Here is a 16,335-nt window from a genome sequence, read left to right as displayed (position 1 = left end):
ATCACTTATTAACTGCAGCAAACATTACACATCTTTTGTAATTAAAAAAATAAAAATGCACACAAAAATGTATGGTTTAAGTTCAGCAGTCTCCTTGATGACAATGCCATGCACTGTCTCATGTGTTGTGTCATTGATTTTTTTTCATTGAATTCATTAACTCATTAAATACTTATTGAGCTCCTCCTGTAATAGGAGTTATTATGCCAAAGATTTAAGAATTAAATCTTTATTATTATAATAACTCATTTTCTCACACATATAGTTATCACAGCCAGGGCTCAACAGGAAGAATCTTCCTATCTTTCATGACTGGTGGTGGCCTCTAGAAACATACTGCCTGGTGAGGTCTGCCTGTTGAGTAGCAACCTATGCTGTACCTGTGGTATGGTGCACATTAAACTGTTTTCTGCTGAGGTATTCACAAAAGGTCCAAATGAAAAAGAGCATGCTCTTCCATCTATCTTAAAGCAAATGCCTATACACAAAGACAGAGTATAAACGATGTTTTTTTTCTATAAGAAAGACACAATGTCCTATAAAATTTCAAAATGGAAGCAATCATTTCCAGCTTCAGAACAAAGTTTTTAGAACCTATACATGAGATTTGTTTTGTTGCTGTTTGTTTTAAAACACTTCATTGTGGTATAATTGATACTGCAGAAAGCTGTACATATTTCTGTTTTGTTTTTAAAGAATGATAGAATACAGACAGATAAGGATAAGAAGAAAGGCCTTTCCAAGAAGAGGCAATGGCATTAATAAGGAAGTAAAAGGGAGTCGCTCTGAGGAAACTTGGAAATTTTGTGAACTCTAGGGCAAAGGATCTATGTAAGATAGCAATGGTCTAGAGAGGTATTTTGGATCTGGACTGTGCAAAGTTTTAAACGTTCTGTGGGAAGTCTGGACTTTATCAGAAACCCCCATAGGCTTCTCAGCAAGGGAACAACATAATTAGAACCCTGCTTTTGGGAGATTAACATAGTCAGACTGATTTTGGGGGGCGTTTTAGGGGGGGAAAGAATAGTATGGCAATGGGAAAAATCCTACTAAGAGTGATAAAAAGAGAAAGGTTGCTGGATAGAATTATATATTATTGAAGAAGTCATCATCAAGCAGGGAGGACCTACCAGGTGCTGTGACGTAGCCAAGGAACTTTATATATGGTAGGATTTCAAATCTACATAAAATTCCTACAATGTGAGGAGTATTATTAACATGTTGCACATGAGACAACTTAGGTTTAGTGAGGTCAAAAAACTGCCTGGAATCACATTTAAAATGTGGTGGTGGAGCCAGGCCTGGCTGATCCAAATAGTCATGCATGATCTACTTTCCCACACTTCCTCTTAATGAAGAGCCAGTCAACTTAGTACAATGTTTGTGTGAATGTTTATCCCCGATGAACTTGGGTCTCTAATAAGTTATTGAGTCTGGATGTCTCATAGCTTAGTGGCATGGGAGTAGCTAGAAGGTTGCCAGCCATGGGAAAAGCCAAAGTTTGCCAGGTAACTAGTAGCCATAGTCGGGGGGCCAATCTGGCTCTCTCCCCCCAACTGGCAAGGGTTCCACACAGTCTGGTCCTTAACATCTCCCTTGGGACTCCAACTTCGCACTGCACACTCACCCTCAGCCCAAGAGGCCTCTTCTCTTTTCCAGCAAATTTATGAACTGGCTGCTCAGAACATTCTCCCCATGGGAGGACAGGAATCCAAATCTGGGATTTGAACAAACAGCTCCATTTTCCTTCACTTTTATATTCTCCTGCTTTCCAAAAGGGTCCAAAGTGACATGGTGAATAAAGAGTAGGCTTTATTCATATAATAAAGTTGACCACTCCATGCAAAGTCTCTGTTCATGAGGAGTATGACAAAAAGTTCATGAGAAGCTCTTTGTTTGATGTATAAAATGAATTCTGTTCAATATTGCTAATTTTAAAGCCTTATCATCATTCTAATATATTAATACACTCACCTTAATACTCTATAATTAATGAATTTTAGACCTCTTTAAGAACTCCTTCAAAGGACAATCTTTTAGAATCAAATTCTTCCTTGTCCCTTGCAGAAATGGCCCACAACACTATTTTCATATTTCCCACCTTTTCACTTTGTACTTCTGCTACTTCTTGAAGAAAGCACTCTAGCCATAAATCCCAACTAGACCCTAGATACTGGTCCCCTGGTCATCCATCAGCTTTAGCTCTCACCACCTCTCCTCTGCCTGCAGGGCTCTGTGCAGGTTGACCTTTTAGCTATAGACTGTGTATAAATAGAACTTCCTACATGCACCTTGGGACTCATGTGTTAAAAGCTCTTATTTTATACAAGGTAATCCTAGTGGTAGTAGCCAAATAGAGACATGGAGATAAATTTACAAGACAGCTTTGCTTCTTTCTCATAATTCATTGAGCCAAACAAGACTGTAAGAATAGCAACAACAAAGGATGATTTATAATTTCTACTCTACATGTCACCATGGCAAGATATATAAGTGGCTTTCATAGAACAGATTTAAAAGTTACAAGGCAGTTATCAGCAAATTAACATGTGTACTTTGTTTCAGAATTTATCATCATTGTAGTTAGTGCACAGGGTTTGGAATCAGGCTAGCTGGGTTTACATTTTGGTTCCGGCACTTGCTAGCTATGTAACCTTAGGTTAGTTATCTAACCTCCCAAAATCACCATCTATAAAATGGGGCTAATAACACCTACCTCATTGAGTTATGAGGATTAAATGAGTTAATGAATGTCAAATACTTAAAACCATGCTTGGCACATAGTAAGCATCCAATGAATGTTTGCTATTATCACCACCACCTCCATTACCATCATGTTTAGTAATAACTGAAATTATCACAATACTATCAGACCAGGGCCCAAAAATGAATTAAACATTAAATTAATTTTAGTACAAATAGGATAATAGTCGCTGAAGTAAAACTTGAAAGAACACGGATATTTACTTTATATTCATCATCATTGCAAAACTGGTTAAAAAACATGGGAAGGCACAATAAAAGTTTAATCAATGAGTAAAAATTTTTGATGGCTAAACAGAGGAACTTTGTATATTACACTCAAGAGTAAACGAGAATGTGAAGCATTCTGAAAACTATAAAATGCTGTATTAAAATAGGATATTATTAAAGAGAATAGATTCCACTTTAAAATGTTTTACAAAGTAAGATGTTATTTTATTTTACACTTTCAACTACCTTACTGAAAAATCTACACCTATCATCTCAAGAAAATGGGATAAGAAGCAACCTAACCAAGGTTATTCAGGGATCCATCCTCAGTGAGTCACAGTCAGAACATGAAGATAAGAATGTGAAGAAGAAACTGACATTCTTGCATGCTGTTTGGTGCATCTGCAAAGAATGCAAAGGATGTAGAAGCGGCAGTTGTAAGAATATCCATGAATTAAAAATCAGATTGGCTTCACTCTGCTTTTTAGGAGGTAAAAGGGCAAAAAAAAAAAAAAAAAAAAAAAACAAAGACAAAAACAAAAAACAGTTCTTTAGCCAACCAGAAGTCAGTTCAATTAGAACTTTCTCAATTAGAAATGGAGGAGTAGCTCTAGAAAAAAACAGAAGACTGTATGGCAAGAAAAAAAGAAAGCTACAGATGAATGTTGGTTAATGAGTAGAAACCTAACAGAACTCAGGTGATGGGTCAGTGCGAAGACCTATAAATGACCTTGCTATGCTCAGTAAGCAGAGAAGTTAAGGAAATCTGTGAAGCCTCTGAACTGGAGAAAAAAAGATAGGATATTGTTAAGAAATGGTAGAGAGAGAAAACTGTAAATGCCTGAGCAGAGTTAAATTAACTCAAGCTGGAGTCAGCATATCACCTCTGTACCTATAAATTATCTCTCAGCATCAAGGGTCTGACAGTGTGGCTGAGCAGCATCTACCCTAAAGGAGTAAATTTCTCTGTTGAAATTTAGGAGGAAGACTTAGGCCTCATATTGTAATCTTCAGAAGAGAAAGTCTTGAACTCCTGAATGGTGGCAGTAGAATAGAGTCCAGAAAAGAACGAGAATAAGTGTTCTCTGTGAGGAGGCTAGAGGCTAGGTTAGTTACAACAGTGACAGAGTGAATCCAAAGCATTACCTTTGGGCACAAAGATCAGCATGTTAGGCAGAAGTTAAGCTATAAAAAAGAAAGAAGGCAAGAAAAGGAAAGAAAGTTGTTTGACTGCTATTATCTCACGTACTCTCAGGTAGCTTAAGATCAATAGAATACTGTCTTTTAGTTATAAAATACATACACATCAAAGTAAATACTCTCAAACTCATTTACAGTGCAGCTCCTTAAAAATAATCCATCCATCATATGTGGTCCTGATCAACAAACTTACTTGGATATTTATGGAAGCTGCAGTATTTTTCAAACTACATCTTAAGAAATCCAAAATCGTGTGGCACTGTCTCAGGAGCCCATGGGTTGTGGAGTGGGGTGGGTAAGGGGGGGAGGGAAATCAAACAAGCAGGGCTAAAAATACTCCTCTGCTTCTTAAATCAGAAAAGCTTTGCTTTTATCTGTTTTATATAACAGGGATTCATGTAAGATTTCATTTGATAAAAGACTACTGGTAAAGTGGGAAAAGCATAGGCAAGACTAGCTTTGAACTGTGTTACTGCTATTTACTTACTCTGTGACTTGGGAAAATTACCTAAACTCTCTGAACCTTAGTTTCCTCTTTTATAAAATGGGAAGAATAATATTTACAAATTGTTGTATGAAGTAAATAAGACAAAGTATGTGTAACACATACCATGAGGCTTTAGCACATAGCACACACTAGCTGTTAGTTCCTTTTCTAAAAGACAAGGAATATAGAGATAGATAGATTAGAGAGAGAGAGAGAGAGAGAGGTAGACAGGCAGACAGACAGATGGATTTGGGGGGCTTTTTTGTTTGCTTTTCAGACAGGATCTTAACTGTGCAGTGGCACAATCACTGCTCACTGCAGCCTTCCTGGACTCAGGGGATTCTCTTACCTCAGTCTCCTGACTAGCTGGGACTACATGCATATGCCACTAAGCCCGGCTAATTTTTTGAATATTTTATAGAGACAAGTCTCACTATGTTGCCCAGGCTGGTCTCAAATTCCTAAGCTCAAGAAATACACCGGCTTCGGCCTCCCAAAGTGTTGGGATTACAGGCGTCAGCCACAGTGCTTGGCCAATAGATGTTTAAATAAATAAATAAATAAATGTGTATAAATATATTTATACAAAAATATATATCTTTTTGTCTCTGTGTGTGTGCAGATATAGTTGCAGAAGATTCTGCAGACAACTCTTCTATAACTTGCAGTCATTCAAAAGATACACTGAGCAAGAATTTGGAGGTCAGCAGCATCACTCTCTTTAGCATTTCCAGGCCATGGCTGCCATACTATCTGCTAGCATAAATCCTTAGCATTCAGCTACAGTTCTTCCTTCATCTATATTTTCAACAGTTACTATCAGTAGTTTTCATTAGCTGCTCAAAGCTATTTTGCAAAGAATTTAAATATTATTATCATTTATAATAAACTAGGTCAGTTCACAAAAGCAACCAACCACAAGAACACTTTAAACAAACAGACTCACTGACTGAGATTAAAAGGAGCTTTAGAGTGGATCCATGCAACACCTTTATTTGCCACGAGAGATGAAGTAACCTCATCAAATTGTCAGAGTAATCAACTAGCAAAATTCCCAGATGGTTGTAGTAGCTCTTGAACACATACCATGCCGATTAGCTCATGTTGCATGTTGCATGAACAATGCATGGCAGAGAAAAGCTAAAAGTCAGTGGAAACACTACCCCAATTTAATGTCATTAACAATGCAGAAACCTACAGTAACAAATACTAATTGCAAAATATGGAATGAAATGCCTACATTAAATCTTACCATCCTAATTCCACCATTGTGTGACATTGGGCAAGTTACTTAACTAAAGACTATTTCTTCACGTTTGAAATAAGGTGGCAATACCTGCCTCAAGGTCTTGTTATGAACAATATCTCTTCGCAGTATTCTTGCCAAAAATCCATAACCTCAGTCTAATCACAAAGAAAAATCAGATAAACCTAAACTGAGAGACATTCTACAAAATAACTGACCAGTTCTCTTCAAAAGTGCCAAGGTCATGAAAGAGAAAATGTATAGATTAGAAAACACATGAAAGCAAAATGCAATGTAGGATCCTGGATTTGATCTTGGACTAAGTAAAGGGACAGTGAAAATCTAGTGAAATTTGAACTAAGTCTGTAGCTAAATTACTATTTTTGTACCAACATTAATTTCTTGATTTTGATAACTGTATTATGATTATTCAAGACAAAGCTTGGTGAAGGGTACACAGAAATTCTCTGTACTAATTTTGCAACTCTGTAAATCTAAAATTATTTTTAAATTAAAAAAATTTAAGTCTTGTGAGAATTAAATACAGGGTCCAAAATTTTAAACCATGCTTTTTTTAAAGGCATAATTCTTCATCTAATGGCTATACTTGGCAATTGTTAACAGCAAGAACATTATGTGAATACTGGCCAAACCCAGGCTAGGCACTGCTAATAATGAAGCATGTTCAACTGCAATAAAATGTGGACACTTTATCATACTTCAACTGAATAACAAATATTTTTGCAAAAATCTAACCATCAGTATTTCACTCTTTGCACAACACCATCATGACTTAGTTCTTAAAGAAGTATGGATTCTGTGTTTGGCCAATGATGACAGGCTTAAATTTACCTAATACCATCAACATTTAAACAGAACATGTCAAGTCTTAATTCCTCTGACTCTATGACTACGCTCATCTTGTCAGATTTCAACAGTTTTCTGTCAGGCAACACCTGGCAAAATAAACCGTTTTCATATAAATTGTAGACATCCCATAATGAGTATGGAGTGATGTGCTGTTATTCCTGTTTCTCCCTAATTTTTATTTTCAACTTCAGTTTACATCTGGCCTTGAGAGATAAATGCCTGCATCTGAGATAAGCAAAAATGCCCTATGTCAAGCTTTTCACCCAAGATTTTGTTTTAAAAAAGGAAAACACTAAAAACCATTAAAACAACCTAGGAATCACAATACTTTATTAGTTAGAGTTTCTAACATAGCACTGCTATGGCTCATTCACTTTTGCTTCACAACTCAGGGAGTAAGTGCACAGCCAAGGCCAATAAAAACTAACGTGCCTATTTCTTGGTTTTTGATAGAACCATTCATATGATAAATATAGATTTTTTCCCATTATACTAGTCTTGCAAAATAATCTTTGTTTTCTACAAAGGTTATGAGATATAATAAAAATGTCTAATGCATCTGGTTTAAGAATCCAGTGCCTCTTTCACATATTTCTGCATCTGTTCACAAAATCCCTTTGACTTCAAAGGAAGCTTTTCAAGAGAAAAAGAAGATACATACAGGAAAAGTGGCCATAAATTTTTAGTAGTCCTTTTCTAAGGCCATTTTAATAATGGCACTGTGGGACAAGTATCTTCCCCAGAAACCTAAAATATCACAAATGGTATTAATGACTAAAGATTTGTACAAAGATTTATGATTTCAAAACTTTTTTCTGGTTATAAAAAAGTGTGTCTTCAATTTAGACATGTGAAAAATATGGAATGCTGTAAAAGGAAACAAATAACTTTTAACTCACTATTTAGGAAGGCCAAAGCAAAATTTAAAAGTTAAAAAAGTTGGCCGGGCGCGGTGGCTCAAGCCTGTAATCCCAGCACTTTGGGAGGCCGAGACGGGCGGATCATGAGGTCAGGAGTTCGAGACCATCCTGGCTAACACGGTGAAACCCCGTCTCTACTAAAAAATACAAAAAACTAGCCGGGCGAGGTGGCGGGCGCCTGTAGTCCCGGCTACTCGGGAGGCTGAGGCAGGAGAATGGCGTAAAAACCCGGGAGGCAGAGCTTGCAGTGAGCTGAGATCCGGCCACTGCACTCCAGCCTGGGCGACACAGCGAGACTCCGTCTCAAAAAGAAAAAATAAAAATAAAAAAAAAATAAAAATAAAAGTTAAAAAAGTTTGTTCCCTTCCAGTCTTTTTTTCTACATATATGTTTATATAAACACTTATATATAAACATAACACTGTAATAACACTATGAACACAATTTTGTGTCTTAGTCTTTTGAAAGACCACATTAATTTTTCAAACCATCATTTTCAATGACTGAAATTATATGTAGATTTACACTTTAAAAAAATACTCCCACATTTAATTCTTATTCTACTCAAAGCTAAATTAAATGTTTAGAAACATTCATCTGTACTGGAAATTCTACATCTTGAAACAATCTAGATTAATAATTAACTTTAATAGCCCTATTCATAAATGCCACTGCAACAATAGTAGAGGTTTAAGAAATTTTTTCTTTAGCATTTATAATGACTTAGTGTCTTAAACTTCCCTGGGCAGTCTTTAGCAGGCTGTAGTTTTTTTCTTTTTTTCTTTTTTCTCTTTGATTCTCTATTCTCAAGACATCTTCAATTCTTTAGTTTGGAATAAGGCTTAGCTACTTTGATAACACAGGTGTTAATGTGCTATTAATTATAAATAATCAGCTAATTCTGCTTCTGCAGAATCAAACCCTCAAATTGCAAGAGGAATTCTTGATAAATTTATCTAATTTTTGATAAATTTATCTAATTGTCTTGCCTAGCATTGCTGCTGAAAATTAAAGTAACATTTGAATAGTTGTTTGTTGACAAGGAGCTTTCTGGTAATATATTAATACATTAGCTTATAAGAATTTTGAGAGGCTCACATCAATTAAAAAACGGAAGTTCAAAAAATTTATGACATGATTAGAAAAATAAGTTGAACTTAAATCTTGGTTTCCATAATTACTCTCATTGGCTTTGTTTTGGCTTCATAATCATGGAACTATAGATTTCCCAGAGCTTGAAGGAACATTAACATGTCAATCAGTCCAACTCTTCCTCCACTCAATATGAGAAAAAAAAGAAAAAAAAACGTCCCAAAGAGATTGACTCCTCACACAGCTATCAAGCGGCAGACCAAACCTTTGACCTCTAGGCTACCTTCCAGTCTAGCTCTCAACACAACAGTTACAATAGGTGTGACATCCTCACACCTACGCATTATAGCAATGAATATGCAAACGACGCCAGGAAATTACATTATCACGTTCTCTCCTTTCCCTCTAGTTCCCAGAAGCTATCTCCCGTAGACATCGTATGTCAAAGTGCTTGCCACTGAGACTGCACTTGGAAGACGTTTGGTAAAAGCCTGAATAACAGAAAGAGTATCCCTTCCCCCTGACTTTTTTGCTTTGAGGGTAAAATTCCAAATATTTAAGACAAATCCCAATAAGACCAGGCCGTGACATGGTCTCCATACGACGAGATTAATGGTAACGGCAGTGCTGTCAAGCGCAGGACAGGACGAACTCTGTGGCAGCTTGCGGTCACTCTTTCACCTGCTAGATACAGCAGTGCTGTGGAGTCACGAGAAGCAACCAGAATGGAAGAAGGACTGACACTTGCTCAAGTACCACACTGCCAATCTGCTGCCCGGACCTAACCCGCCCAATGCCTAACAAGACTTCCCTAACCTCTCCGATAGCCCCTTAGCTTGTTGTTAGGGTAAGGAGGGTAAAAACAGTAATAGGACCACGATAAGAAGAGCAGTCTCTAAAACAACCGGTCTCTGAAAACATCACAGCTAGGGTAGCCTCACCGCGTTGCCCGGCAACAGCGGCGGCGCTCGGCTCCCAGAACTGGAGGCGGCCTCAAGACGTCAGGAAGCGGCGCGCTTTTTCCACCAAGGGACCTTTACGTCATCACGTATCCTTGCAACGTCACTACGTTCTGAGTAGGCCGGCAGTCATAGGCGAGTAGACCTTAGGCGAGAGAAGGCACGTACTTTCCGTAAGAAGCGGGAGGAGAGAAATAGAGGGCAGTGGGATGAGAAGAACCTCGCGCGTGGGAAGCCGTGGAGGGAAGGGCCGTCTTTGGTTACCTGGGGAGCGGGAGCAGCTGCGGATCCTTTATGAAGTGCCCGGATGAACCTCCAGCACCCACGCGCTTTCCGCATTGAGTGCAGCGCCATCTTGAGAAGGGCGGAGCCGTCTTGTTCGTAATGACGTCTGTTCAGAGAGCCAATCCCAGTCTCGCGACTCCTGCTTGCTGGGCGCGGCCCGGGCCTCCAGGCTCCGCTGCGCAGCCGGTATCAGGCGGAGTGCAGTTTTTACCGAGCAGGTGGGGACAGGAACGAGGTGGGGCTTTAGTGATTTTCCCTGGATTCCATGTCTGCATCAGCCTTCCTGGAAGGAGAATCTCTTTGGGGATTATTAGTAGCAGCGCTTTAGACTGGGAAGAAAGTCAAGTAGGCTGCCTTTCTCATCTTAGCTTTGTGAAGGCAACCTTAAAAAAGTTTGTTTACGAACTCCCAGTTCTTTTAGAGGGCAATGTAAGTGGTCTTTTTAGACGTATGTGGCCTCATTTCCCCTTTTTTTTTTCTTTGAGACAAGGTCTCACTCTCGCCCAGGCTGAAGTGCAGTGGCGCGATCTCGGCTCACTGTAACTTCCGCCTCCCAGGCTCAAGCTGTTCTGCCTCAGCCTCCTGAGTAGCTGGGACCACAAGGGTGCGCCACCACGCCCGGCTAAGTTTTGTATTTTTGGTAGAGACAGGGTTTCACCATGTTGCCCAGGCCCTCTCAAACTCCTGAGCTCAAGCCAAGCCATCTGCCTCGGCCTCCCAAAGTGCTAGGATTACAGGCATGCACCACCGCACTGGGCATATGTGGCCTTATTTCATTCGTCCTGTGAACTTTGTTGAATCCTACCGTAATGTGCTAGGCACTGAAAGTACAGAGAAAGACATATCTTGCCTTCAAGATGTGTACAGTCTAATAGAGTATCGGATAAATAATGTACACTTAATAGGTGTTAAAGAAGCAAACACCAAGTTTTGAGGAGGAGTGGTTAGGACTGGGGTGTTTCAACCTAATTAGGAAAGACTGCAGGAAGGTTATACCTGATGGAAGAAATTGTTTTGTTTGGGGTTATGATAAGATTTAATACAGTTCTCCTGCTTCTGTTAATTCACCTAAAAATCGCCCAGATTTACGAGTGTTTCAGTAAAAATATAACTGGAAGAAATTAATGAGGATTCCTTTATGTGTTTTGTTATAATTCAGCCAGCTACTGAAAATTACCAAGGAGAGGTAGGAGATAAGGAGCTGAAATCTACCAGGGTAAGACAAAACAGTAAATTAAAACCGTATAGTATAATCTTGTAGGTATACAAAGTACTGGTGAAGTTCAAGTATAATTGGTGTAATTTAGAAGTGAGCAGAAAAGTGAGCAGAAAAGGGATGGAGGCAAAAAAAAAAAAAAAAAAAACCTAGGAAATCAAGTTACAGCCTTCAACAAAACTCATCAGTTTGGTTTTGGCTGTTAAATTTGAGGTGCTTGTAGTACTTCCAAAATGTGGTGCCCATTAAATAGATACATGGGTCTGAAGCTCAGAAGCGATATGAACTACAGAACAGATGGTACTTGAAACCAAGGAAATCCTTGAGACCACCAGATAGAGTTTGTGGAATGAAAGCAGCCAGATGATGGGAATAAAGGAGCCAAGAGGTGTTGTAGAACCCAAAGAATGTGGTATTACTGAGACCTTGGAAACAAACCTTGCCAGGGGAAAGGGGATGTATGTTATCCCTTGTAAAATGCAGTTTAATAAATGCCCTACATGTTTTACTCATACATAGAGGAAAGCATTATAGTACAGTTTTTTACATATATTTTATTAATTAGATTATATGACCCTAGCAATTAGCAAGGTTAGATTTCTGACATCCTTAGCCATCTAGATAGCAAGATAAAACCTAGCAATAAGACTATGGTGCACCAAAAGCTGTCAAAGTGTATACCTACTTTATTTCTTCAAGTAGTAGTTCTTAGTCTTATCTGCAGACTCCCATGACCAATAATATTTTCGTGGGACGTATTTCCAAGACATAGTCCCACTAAAAAAGGTGGAACTTCAGACCACAAGTTTGATAACTTCAGTATTCTGATTTTTAAAATCAGAAATATTTGCTAATTTTTAGACTTTGTTAGAAGTAATAAATTGTGTTTTGCACCTTGGTGGTCACCTGGTAACTCTCAGGTGTCACTCAGTCAGCCTTGCTTCTTGGACAAGGACTATAGTTTATATTTCTAACATCTCCCCCAGCACCTAGAATAGTCTCTTGTGCAGAGTAGGCACCTCTTTTAAAAGTAAATTGGATTTGAACAAATTACACAGCTTATTGTCAGCGATTGATATGCTTTTAACCACTGGAAGGAAGTTAACAGAAAAGACACAGGATGTATTAAAAATGAACCAGTTCTGTCTACTTTTGTACTTTTTCACAGTAAGCGTTTTGGTGTTGGGGAAAGTATGACTACAAAGCTCACCATCTTCTAAGAGGAGGAATATATTCAGCTCAGTATATTTAACTTATTTTAATAAGTTTTTAATAATGGTAACTGTGACTCCTCTGGGAAAGATATATTATTCAATGTATGTTTAAAGAAAAAACCCGTAATACACTTTTGAAATGTTTTCATACAAAATGGTTAACATTTAAAAGTGTATATATATCATAGGCTGGGCATGGTGGCTCACACCTGTAATCCCAGCACTTTGGGAGGCCGGGGTGGGCAGATCTCTTGAGGTCAGGAGTTCCAGACCAGCCTGGCCAACATGGTGAAACCCCATCTCTACGAAAAATACAAAAATTATCCGGGCATGGTGGTGTGTGCCTGTAGTCCCAGCTACTCGGGAGGCTGAGACACGAGAGTTGCTTTAACCAGGGAGGCAGAGGTTTCAGGGAGGCCAGACTGAGCCACTGCATTCCACACTGGGCGACACAGCAAGACTGTCTCAGAGAAAAAAAAAAAGAAAGAAAAGTGTGTATTATGCAGTTGGTTATATGGAAAATTCTCCTATGGAATACTTTTTTCTCCAACAGTGTTGTTTAAATGAAGCACCACTGTATTTAATGACAGTATTTTACCACTGCTATCATTTGAGTAAGCTAAAGAACTTTGGTAAAGTGAGATATAAATGTTGTGTTGAGAGCAGACTTTAAACATACCTAAGATTAAAAACTTCTATAGTCCTATTCTTATAGCATGAACTATGTGTCTGCATATGTTCATGCTTACAATTTTGAACACTTGTTTAAATTTTGATTTCTCATCAACACTTTTACTTTATAGTAAGTTCTGGTAATTTTGTTCTCTCCTTAACATTCCCTGCAAATCCTCTCTTGCTAGAAACAACAGATTAAAACCAGACTGGCAGTTGGGAAATGGTTTCTATTGCAACCATGTGTGTCAGAAGAAAGGATTAGGTTTCCTTGTCCAAGAACATCAAGGGGAACCTCCACCTCTGCAGACACACCTCTATTCCTTAGTAATGGAGAGTTTATACCTAGTTAGATTTAAATGGGATAAGGGAAGAGTTTAAATCCATTCTTAGCTCAAGCAGTATAATCAGCCCTCAAGTCTCAAAGTATCCAATTTTGTTTCTCTAATTTAATTCTAAGTGTCAGGTTGGTATTAGATGCTGATCAAGGTGATGGAGATTTGCCCTCACATTTATTCACTTGAAGAATTTTGCAGACTGCAAAGACTAGATGGCAGTTGTCTTCAAAACTTACTTAAAGCACAATTCATTCACCCCTGACCTTTCATTTATATTGAATATGTTTTTTCAAATATAGAAGAGATTCCATAATAAAAGCAAACAAACCTCTCTCTTCATAATTATGGGGTACAGTTCTCTGTACATGTTCTCTGACCATGCCATCTTATGCTGGACCTATTATAAGGACCCAAATTAAAGTAAGGCAGATCCTGCTTTTGAGTGAGATAACTTCCAAGAGTCATTAAAGTATGTGGGAAGCTGTAATAATGATTATTCTTTTTTTACCTTTGGCTTAACTTTAGTTCCTCCTCTTATTTTATAACTGATGAAAACTGATCCACAGATATTAAGTACCTTGACCAAAATCACACAAGTAAAAGCAAGAATGAAAAGAACCTTCAGTCGGGTGCAGTGGCTCATGCCTGTAATCCCAGCACTTTGGGAGGGCGAGGTGTGCGGATCACCTGAGGTCAGGAGTTTGAGACCAGCCTGGCCAACATGGTGAAACCCCGTCTACTGAAAATACAAAAATTAGCCAGGTGTGGTGGCAGGTGCCTGTAATCGCTACTCAGGAGGCTGAGGCGGGAGAATCACTCGAAACTGGAAGGCAGCAGTTGCAGTGAGCCAAGATTGTGCCGCTGCACTCCAGCCTGGGCAACAAGGGCGAAACTCCATCTCAAAAAAAAAAAAAAGAAGAACCTTCATCTCCAGATGAGTGTTCTACTTTGACACCATGGTAAAGCTGAAGAGGCTAAAGCTAGGGCCAGTCCAGATGGGGAAAGGTTCCACATAAAGCCACATCCTTGTGTTAGGCTTCAAAGTCAGAACAAGCAAGTATCCTATTTTTAAAGGCTGATACTCTCATCTCCACCCCTAATGTAAAAAGATCTTGTCTTTCCCTAGTAGTTTTTGGGAGAGAGCAAATTATAGCATCTTATTGTAAGGACAATAATCAGAAGCTCATCTTATCTTTGGGAAGGCTTAAAGGGTTTTTTAGGGAGCCATCATTATCACTTTATTTCTGGAAGAAAGAGCAAAATGCAAGAAGAGACTAAGTGATGTGAATAGCAAAATGGGATTTTTCTCAGAGTACTTTTTTCTTAAAATTAAGGGGCAAGGCCACACTCTGTATTGCCAGGTTCGACTTCTTGCCTTAAGGACAGTTTTCCACCCCACAACAGTGAAGATATTTTGATGAGAGTTAAGGTGGGGAAGGTGGGTAGAGAGTCAGAACAGATACAAGTGAATAACATGCATGAAAACTGACTCCGTTACATGTAGAGTTGTTAGTGTGCAGAACCAGGAGGAATACTGATTACATAGCAATGTTACAGGCCCCAGGATTCCTGTTTATATTTAATATTTTCTCTCCATACTCTTACAAATGGTCATTTCAACATTAGAGAACAGGTCTTTAAAAAAGGCAGAGAATTGCTCCCTTGTGTATGGATCTAGAATAGAGAATAATTTGGGAGAATTGTAAGACTATTTCAGTGTTCCTTATCCCCATTTTTCATCCTCAGTCTTAGGACGTGTATCCCATAGAGGAAATACAACTTTAAAATGAGCAAAATTAAACTTTTGAAAGTGTATTTTATTTTGTTGTCTCCCTTTGCATGGTGTATTTTTCTACTTGGTATGGCCCTAAAGACAAGATCCTTATACTATCTGTGCACTTACTCTATTTTAAAATCACCATCCTTTGCTCCCAGCTACTTTATAACTTGGGGGAGCAGGGTTTGCAATTCAAAGCTTATCTTTTACAAAAAGAACTTTAACAAGATCTCCAAAAAGCTCCCTCGAGTGGCTTTTAGATAGGCTCTTTTCTGTTTGTCTTTGTAATCAAACTACATTAGATTCCATCCAACACCCTGTCTTCTAGTATGATGCTATGATCCTAGGTGTGACTACTGCAAGTAAAACATAATGCTTAGATCTTGATATTTATAAAAACATTATTAAAAGATATCTTTGCCTCTCTAAAAATAGGGTCTTGCCGGGCGCTGTGGCTCAAGCCTGTAATCCCAGCACTTTGGGAGGCCGAGACGGGCGGATCACGAGGTCAGGAGATCGAGACCATCCTGGCTAACACGGTGAAACCCCGTCTCTACTAAAAAATACAAAAAAAAAAAAAACTAGCCGGGCGAGGTGGCGGGCGCCTGTAGTCCCGGCTACTCGGGAGGCTGAGGCAGGAGAATGGCGTGAACCCGGGAGGCGGAGCTTGCAGTGAGCTGAGATCCGGCCACAGCACTCCAGCCTGGGTGACAGAGCGAGACTCCGTCTCAAAAAAAAAAAAAAAAAAAAAAAAAATAGGGTCTTGACCTAACTGTCTCAGTCAAATTCCACTTCAGCCCATGAGATTTCACTGGACTTCCCCAGATTCATTGACAACTGCAATCAACCATATTTTTCTTTACTTTTTCTCCTCAGTAAGTAGAACTGAGCATGATCTTGGAAAAAATCAGCATGCATTACTGATCTGTGAACCATTCACCCTTCACATGCTTCTTTTTCCGTGTATGTGCCTCTTTTTCCTTGTGTGTAAAGTGAGGGGAAGAAAGAGGAGGGCTACATGACACCATTGTAACTCTTGTGTTTCAAGACACTCGTTTCTGCCTTGTCTCAGATTACAGTCATTTA

The 16,335-nt window shown here is 38.8% G+C and overlaps 1 protein-coding gene and 1 long non-coding RNA gene across 12 annotated transcripts in view; one reads left to right on the top strand and one right to left on the bottom strand.

The window, feature by feature from the left end:
• Window positions 1-10,113, bottom strand: part of WARS2 (tryptophanyl tRNA synthetase 2, mitochondrial) — a 113,480-nt gene extending 103,367 nt beyond the window's left edge. For 10 of the 11 annotated variants that reach the window (XM_045364677.2, XM_045364685.2, XM_045364691.2 and 7 more), the window contains exon 1: window positions 10,012-10,113. In XM_045364677.2, coding sequence (XP_045220612.1) covers window positions 10,012-10,101 — 90 coding nt within the window. In that variant the 5' untranslated portion in view covers window positions 10,102-10,113. Of the gene's footprint in view, window positions 1-9,729 lie in introns of all 11 variants that reach the window. The other variant, XM_065547095.1, reaches the window with a different exon arrangement.
• Window positions 9,875-15,287, top strand: LOC135971485 (uncharacterized). Its single transcript, XR_010587738.1, has 2 exons — window positions 9,875-10,545; window positions 14,310-15,287. It is a non-coding gene; the product is annotated as an uncharacterized lncRNA (long non-coding RNA).
• The last annotated feature ends 1,048 nt before the right edge of the window (window positions 15,288-16,335 follow it).

Source organism: Macaca fascicularis, chromosome 1 (genome assembly GCF_037993035.2).
Source record: "Macaca fascicularis isolate 582-1 chromosome 1, T2T-MFA8v1.1".
Classification (NCBI taxonomy): domain Eukaryota; kingdom Metazoa; phylum Chordata; class Mammalia; order Primates; family Cercopithecidae; genus Macaca; species Macaca fascicularis.
This window is presented reverse-complemented; position numbering and strand designations above follow the sequence as displayed.